This window comes from Triticum aestivum, chromosome 3D (genome assembly GCF_018294505.1).
Source record: "Triticum aestivum cultivar Chinese Spring chromosome 3D, IWGSC CS RefSeq v2.1, whole genome shotgun sequence".
Lineage (NCBI taxonomy): Eukaryota > Viridiplantae > Streptophyta > Magnoliopsida > Poales > Poaceae > Triticum > Triticum aestivum.
Window position 1 is genome coordinate 482,249,015 of NC_057802.1, and position 8,200 is coordinate 482,257,214.

General features: G+C 44.3%; 1 protein-coding gene and 1 non-coding gene across 2 annotated transcripts; both read right to left on the minus strand.

Moving 5' to 3' along the window:
* Window positions 1–4,418: 4,418 nt before the first annotated feature.
* Window positions 4,419–7,264, minus strand: LOC123079843 (protein ABHD11). Its single transcript, XM_044502665.1, has 5 exons — window positions 6,878–7,264; window positions 6,427–6,665; window positions 5,834–5,946; window positions 4,991–5,131; window positions 4,419–4,819 (listed from the first exon to the last, which is right to left on the minus strand). The coding sequence occupies exons 1-5, from the start codon at window positions 7,155–7,157 to the stop codon at window positions 4,561–4,563; spliced, it is 1,032 nt and encodes a 343-aa protein (XP_044358600.1). The 5' UTR covers window positions 7,158–7,264; the 3' UTR covers window positions 4,419–4,560.
* Window positions 7,265–7,280: 16 nt separating this feature from the next.
* On the minus strand, window positions 7,281–7,360 carry TRNAL-UAG (transfer RNA leucine (anticodon UAG)). Its single transcript has one exon. It is a non-coding gene; the product is annotated as a tRNA-Leu (tRNA).
* Between the last annotated feature and the right edge of the window lie 840 nt (window positions 7,361–8,200).

Below are 8,200 nucleotides of genomic sequence, written 5' to 3' on the forward strand. Positions count from 1 at the left end.
ATTATCATTAAGGATCTGAACATATGATCTTCCACCGAATAAACCAACTAGCATCAACTACAAGGAATAATCAACACTACTAGCAACCCACAGGTACCTCTGAGGTTTTGGGACCAAGATCGAATACAAGAAATGAACTAGACTTTGAGACGAGACGGTGCTGGTAAAGATGTTGATGGAGATTGACCCTCTCTCAATGAGAGGATCGATGGCGATGATTTCCCCCTCCCGGAGGGATGTTTCCTCGGCAGAACAGCTCCGCCGGAGCCCTAGATTGGTTCTGCCCAGGTTCCGCCTCGAGACGGCGGCGCTTCGTCCCGAAAGCTTCCTTTTTGATTTTTTTCAGGTCAAAACACACCATATAGCCAAAGATGGGCACCGAAGGCCTGCCAGGGGGCCCACAAGGTCGGGGGGCGCGCCCTCCACCCTTGTGGCTGCCTGGTGGCCCCCCACTGGTACTTTCTTCGCCCAATATTTTTTATATATTCCAAAAACATTCTCCGTGAAGTTTCAGGACTTTTGGAGTTGTGCAGAGTAGGTCTTTAATATTTGCTCCTTTTCCAGTCCAGAATTCCAGCTGCCGACATTCTCCCTCTTCATGTAAACCTTATAAAATAAGAGAGAAAAGGCATAAGTATTGTGATATAATGTGTAATAACAACCCATAATGCAATAAATATCAATATAAAAGCATGATGCAAAATGGACGTATCAAGCATCGCAAGATTGAACCCATCACAAAGCACCTCTCCCATTGCAAGATAAATAAATCTAGTTGGCCAAACCAAACGGATAGATCCGAGAGAAATACAAAGCTATAACGATCATGTAGAAAAGAATTCAGAGAAGACTCAATTAATATTCATGAATAATTTGATCATAAACCCACAATTCATTGGATCCCAACAAACACATCGCAAAAGAAGATTACATCGAATAGAACTCCAAGAAGATCAAGGAGAACATTGTATTGAAGATCAAAGAGAGAGAAGAAGCCATCTAGCTACTAGCTATGGACTCGTAGGTCTGTGGTAAACTACTCACGCATCATCGGAAGGGCAGCAAGAATGATGTAGAAGCCATCCGTGATTGATTTCCCCTCTGGCAGAGTACCAAAGAAGGCCTCCAGATGGGATCTCGGAAGAACAAGAACTTGCGGCGGTGAAAAAAGTGTTTCGGGTGGCTCTCCGATGTATTAGGAATATTTGAGAGTTTGTAGAGGTGGAATTAGGTCAAGATGTGCCACAAGGGGCCCACAAGCCCAAGGGGCGCCCCCCCCCCCCCCCGGCGCGCCTGGTGAGCTTGTCGCTCCCTCATGGCTCGTCTGGTCTTCTCCCGAACCTTCTAGGGTCTCTCTTGGTCCGGAAAAAATCATCAAAAAATTTCGTAGCATTTGGACTCCGTTTGGTACTGATTTCCTGAAAAGCCAAAAACAAGCAAAAAACAGGGCGCTAGGTTAATAGGTTAGCCCAAAAAAAGATATATAATTGCATATAAAACATCCAAGATTGATACTATAATAGCATGGAACAATAAAAAATTATAGATACGTTGGAGATGTATCAGAGTCTTCTTCTCAATGACTTGATTTTGATGCATCTCCTCAGTGGTCTTCGCAAGCAAGCACATCATCGGCAGAGGTCATTGCAATCCGGTCTAAATTGAACACCGAAGACCAAGTTAGCATGATAGCCCCTGAGAAATTTTCCTCGATGACCTATCAGTTGCCAATTAAAAAGCATGGCCTTTTAAGGCAAGTGTAAGGTCGTTGAGTCTCGTGAAATCTCTTGAGGTGAATCTCCTTCTTTCATGGTCACAAAAGTCATTGTTCTTCAATATAGATAGGTTGGATGTCTTCATGATAGTGTTGCCTTCATGTAATCTCTCAAGAGCTTCCCATGGTCCATTGGATGTGCCATGGGGACTTATGCGGATGAAGACAACAGGAGTCACGACCTTGAGAACCATAGACAAAGCAAGGAAGTTAACTGAAGACCACTCATCTCCGAGGGAGTGAGATTCTTCAGAATGTTAGAAGAAATACCATTCAAAGTACAGGACTTCGGGTTCTTGGAGACTCCATGCTGACTCTAGGGCGAGTACATAACCTCTCTGTCTTGGTCTCATTCGCGGGGTCCATATGCCTGGATATTCTAGGCTGACTTTGGGTAGCTTCCTAGTGAACTCAGAAAGCAACTAGACTCGCGCAAAGTCTGTCTAGAGGCTCTCGACCAGACCCAGCAACAACAATGGCTAGCAGATATAGGGATTCTCTCTAGGGCGATTCTGTGGGTGTGGTTGTATATGGAAATGTGCAAAAATATTTGACTCCCACATCCTTTTGAAAGAGCACCCCCTCTTCATAGTATGGCATTTCCTATGACTTAAAGAAACGAAGTCATGGCGAAATTAAATCATGCCATCTTCTTTTAATCTTTTTTGCTTGGGTCGGGAGGTAGATGGTCCTCGACCACTTTTGCTTCATATCATCCAGGTGTAACCACTATGTTTACAACTTTGATAACCTTGTCATTAACATCCCCACCCTCATATGGGCTTAGATGTACTTCCACCTAGTTTTACTTGTTTTCTTGAAAACGCCAGTTTCGTTCATTCTAATTGGCATTGGTGAAACTCTAGCACTATTTATATGTATAGTTAGTTCGTAGGTTAGTCCTTGATAATATGTGGGTAGTACTTGTAGGGTTAGAAATGGGTGTAGGATTAGTGTTAGATAATATGTGGTAATAGATTTGTCCTTGACGCATTTTTCTTTGTTTACATTACTTAATTTTAGATTGCTAGAATCATGAATGTCCATCATGTGGACAATGCGGTATTCTAAGCAACAATACTAGTGTTATTGATCTGTAGGAGAAAGTCATGGTGTTTGTTGCAAAGCCCAAGGTTGTGGAAGGAGTGAAGGCCGGTTTGGATTGGGCAAACCAAAATGATGAAATTCAATCGGAATCAAGGTATGATGTTAGGTCGGGACATCGTTGTTGCATGAAGACCATGCCTATCACATCAGAGTCACAAAGCATACAGGGAGGTTATTGTAGTCACAGAAGATAATTCTCAAGCTATTTTCTACGAAGGTTGGTGGTGGTTAGTTGCAGATTGATTTGAACTGATGTGCCTCTACATGTAATGTCATGAGCCTGGCTCGGAAAGTGTCGCTTGTTGATGCTACAGCTGAGGTGTATGACACAAATATGAGCCAACCGCCCATGAGCCAACCAGTTGAGTTGACATGAATGATAATGACGACGTTGATACACAAGAAGGTGATATCCCTTTCGAGCAAAGTAATGCCTTAGACTTGGAGGATGAGCTTCACGGGGACGGCCTTGATGATGTTAAGGCACAATGTGTAGAAGTGGACTTGAGCCCCTGCATAAGTGATATACTTGGCAACTTGTTATCTTTCATTGCCCACCGCTACAAATTCTTACATGAACAAACCATGGGCACCATCTTTCTCAAACTCCACGTGTAATGTTGCTTTGAGTCCGAGTGCTTCTCAAGTAAGGTTGATGGTGCATCATAGAGTACTCCCACAATAACATCTGATATTCAAGCAAGTCTCTGAACTTCAGGTTGGGGTATACACGTGAGTGTTTATATCTCCTCTTCGGATGAAAATGGCAATGGTCCAAGTTCTTTAGTTCCCCAATCATCAACTATATGGCCTCATCAACGACGCTAAGATTACTAAACAAATATATTTGGTGCTCCTGACCTACAATTTGTAGAATTTGTACTTCTGGTTGATGCTTTATATATAAAGCGGGGCGAAAGCCTTTTTCGGTATGCAGGGGCTCAACAACCTCCAACAAGCAGCGTTGGCCGACCTACGCTTTTGTCGCCCACAAATGCGCAAACACTACAAAGCTCTTGATAGAGGTCATACAAATGGCATGTGTGCATGGAGTGAAGCACACAAGTGCATGGAAGGCCAAACAAGCTGCGTTTAAGATATTGTATGATGAAGGGGAACAAGCATACAACCGCCTCCCTAAATTGTTGGGAGCGATGACCGCAAGAAACCCGGGCATGTATTATGTGGTGAAGCCACACCCTTCGAAGACTACAATGCTAGCATATTACTCCCTCAGTTTCTAAATCTAAGTTTTTTAAAAAATTGCAAATGAACTACAACATACGGATGTATATAGACATATTTTAAAGTGTAGATTCACTCATTTTGCTCCGTATATAGTCACTTGTTGGAATTTCTAGAAAGACTTATATTTGGGAACGGAGGGAGTATATGGTATCACAAGAGAACGCTGATCATCATGTATTATGTCAGTAAGCTCATCGGCTACACCATCATACATTTGCACTTTCTTACCAGAGCAAACTACATTACTTCCATGAAGCATCCACTGATATTGGCAAGAAGAGAGCGTAGATTCATCAAAAATCACTTTTATTAACAGAAAGCACAAAATGCTCTCATCCAATCATAATAAGAGAGCATGAATAAGTATCCTTGTGTGGTCAAACGTGACAAGACGCACTGTCACAAGGCTGGAGTTGACAGTAAAAAACAGGTCAATTTTGAACAGTGGAGAGGAAGTTAGGCGCCATGATCTCGAGCAGCCCCTTGGGGTTGTCCACGTGAACCCAATGGCCGGAGTTGGGGAGGACGTGGAGCGACACTTTCCCCGCGTCAGGTCTGCTGCCTCTCCTTGACAGTGCTTCTAGCCTCTGGACATCCTCAGGGTGCCATCTATCACTGAGCTCTGCCTGTACTATTGAGATCTCCAAACCCTTTGGTGGGTTTTCCAGCAGTCCCCAGTAGCTTCTATCTCTGAAAATTAACAGTAACTTAACTCAGTTTGAATACAGCAACGTGTTGAATATGTTTGGATGATGCAGGATTACATGACAACTAGTACGCCAATGGATTGAAGATACCAACACAGGGCAATAATCAGACAAGAGGAAGTGTTGTTGAGGCAAAAGATAAACTGATTGCTACCTGTAAGAATTAAACATGTCTGTGGCAGCCTGAAGATCAAAAGCCCAGGTCACATGTTCATTGTCCTTCTTCAAGTTGCTGCCAATCCAGTCTGAAAGTGATTTGGAGAATCCCAGGCTGACCATGTGGTCCACAACCCACCTGATAGCAAACAGTCATAACATTAAGAATCTGAACAAAAGTGAATTATTTAGTAGTTCATGCTAATTATCTTGAAAGAGCCAAAATGTCAGCTCTGCTCCTTCAAGGCTTCATGAGTAAGTTAGTGCAAGATAATCGTTGGACCAGGCAGGCGTCAACCATTTTACAATAAGAGGACTATGCTTCCTACTCGCCCGGACAAATATTGGATGTCTGGATACTAAAAATTACTCGCCCTGAGCATCAAAGTAACCAAGCCAGTTGACATTTGAAATGCACGGTGTGTTTAAGGTTATTTTAGTGCTCTGAGCATCTAGCAAAATTTTGATTCCATGTACACCCTTCCGGCACATGGTTACACACACTATAGCCTAGAATTTAACATGTACTGGTTTTGGAATACATACTGACTAGAATTATCAATATAACGAATTGTCATTTCTTGTTCTGTCATTCCATCTTTCGGCGTTGTTATCAGCCTTTGTGCCATGTACTCATACACCACACTGTTTGCACATGAACCTTTTCTGTGTGATGGGTCGCTACATTAATGTTTGGTCAAGTGATGTACGCACTAGATTTGTTTGCTGATGCCCACTATTCGATAAAATGAGCAGATTGAATAGTACACTTTAAATTAATATTTCAGATGGATTAGGAAGGAGAGAAATATATCTTATCGAGGGAATGTAAAAGAATTACTTGCGCGATGGAAGCGATGAAGGAAGACTTGCTAGTGTTTGCAAAACCCGTTCAACTTCACCGTCACTGTTATCTATTTGTACTTCTCCAGGGACAGAATCAAGCACCCAGAGCTGTTCTGCATCAAAGGAAATAAATGAGACAGGGATACACATTCTTTATCCCCTTGACCCAGTAATGTTCAGTAAGCGTGACCAATCAAAATAATCAGGGGATAAAGATGATGCCAAGAAATCAACTACCAAGTACAAAAGGCAATAAATTGTCATTCTCACAACAGAATCACAACAAATTCTCCGGAGGTTGTACTGGGATGCTACATTAGGATCTCTTACACATCTCAAAGCATACTTTACTTTGTTACACATAGTGAACTACATGATTCTTGTTTCCTTCGTGTCACCTTTTTCATATGTAACAGTAGGATTTTCTAGATCAACACTGCATGACTATGTAAATAAGTATAAACTGCACCTACTGTAAGTTGCAAAATCAGACAATTTATGCACAAGAACAATAATAAAACAATTGGCAAACAGAAGAACTAATATGTTAGAACCAATCACGTGGAAGCTAAAAATAACTCACTGAACCTGTTTGGGAAGAGCAGCAGATTCTCCGTAATCGCCACGGGAGCAACTCTCCGCGAAATCCAGTGCAACCTTTCCACCCATGGAGTGACCCACGACGACATCTGGCCATGTCCAGCCCCGAGCCTTCACCAAATCAGCAAGATCTTTGGCCGCACTCGACATATCATGGGGCGGGCTCAGCCCTTTGATCCTGGCTGAGCTCCCATGGTTCCTCAAATCCACAAGAACCATCTTCCACTCTACAAACACAAACACACACGCATACAAATCACAAAATTCAGGTCTCTAAACAAACTCCCGGCCTGTGACTGTAAGCAAGCGCTGAGCTATGTAAAATGCCGAGCACATTGACGATTCTCCAACGTTCAATGGATACCACAACGATCAGTAGCAGTGCTAACTGTTAAACAGATATACGCATTTAATAAAGGGGGTATTCTGCGGCAGTTACCGTCGGCGGGGGAGCGGTCGCGGAGCTGGGAGGCGAGGGTGCGGGAGAAGGTGCGCCAGTTGCGGCCGGAGCCCAGGAGGCCGTGGAGGACGAAGGCGGTGGCGGTAGGCGGCTTCTCCGGGGAGAGCTGGATCTCGTGGAAGGCGAGGGTTTCGGTCTGGTGGGCGGCGTCCGAGTGGACGGAGGAGGAGAGGAGCAGGCGCCAGGGAGACCAGGAGGCGGGGGAGGAGAGGAGGCGCGAGCGGAGGGAGGAGGAGGACGCTCGGAGGGACGCCGCCATGGCCGATCGCTCCGCGGGAGTTCTCGCCAGGCGACGCGGCGATGGGGTAATGGCTGCCGAGCCGAAGAGCACAGAACGAACAGAAAAAAATAAAGATGAGCTGAAAACAGGAAAAAAAAAATATGACAGCTGTGGGATTTGAACCCACGCCCTTCCGGACCAGAGCCTAAATCTGGCGCCTTAGACCACTCGGCCAAACTGTCTTGATGTACGTACTGAGTTGGCTAATTTATTAAACCTAACGAGGAATTAGGATAGTCCTCCAATATCTATGAAGAAACTAAAAAGATGGACAACCGCACATCTTTTATTTCAATTCCATTTTCAGAGATGGACAACCGCACAGTCGATGTGTCTAGGAGTATCATTTCATCGACTAGCACGGTAGTGGCAGAACTTGGCCCAAATAGCTGGGTGGGTGGGCCGGCTGATAGAAATAGCTATTGGCGGAGAGTTGCCTTAAAGAAAATCTCATAGTTGGGCGGGGCCAGGGCCCTTTGGCTTTGTTGTAGCACCGCCATTGTAGCACGGGTCGGCCCAATGGAAGGAAGATGAAAAAGAAGGAGAGGTGGAGGCGATGAATAACAATACCGATGAGTTGAAGAGGGCAAGAAACGAGTATACTGAGAAGAGGAGGCAATAAAAGTTAGAGATGGAGGAGAAGAAGAATGAAGAGAAGAAGGCGATATAGGGGCTATGCAAGAGAGCAAACGGAATCAACTAGACATTGAGGAGAAGATGCTCTAAATTAAGGCGGAGGTGGAGTTGCGTAGGCTCCACATGAAGGCTGATCGGGCAAGAGATGGCCGCCTGAACACCCAGAATCAGTTCATCACGATGGATCCAATGGCTGGGGAATTTTGGGCGAGTCCATGGGATATCACCATACGTTTTAGGAACCTCGAACAAGGACAAAATACACACGCCGAAGGAGGAAAGAATGGCGCAGACATCAGCGGAGTGGACGGTGCACACAACGGCGACATGTGATTTGTGCATGTCACTGGTTAATGCTTTTGTTTGTGCAAATTGTCAAAAATTAT

Coding starts and splice junctions, on each gene's coding strand:
- LOC123079843 (XM_044502665.1), bottom strand. CDS start 7,157: ATGGCGGCGTCCCTCCGAGCGTCCTCCTCCTCCCTCCGCTCGCGCCTC. Junction 5,132..5,833: donor TCATCGCTTCCATCGCGCAA/GTAATTCTTTTA, acceptor GTTTGCTATCAG/GTGGGTTGTGGACCACATGG. Junction 4,820..4,990: donor GACATGTTTAATTCTTACAG/GTAGCAATCAGT, acceptor GTTAATTTTCAG/AGATAGAAGCTACTGGGGAC.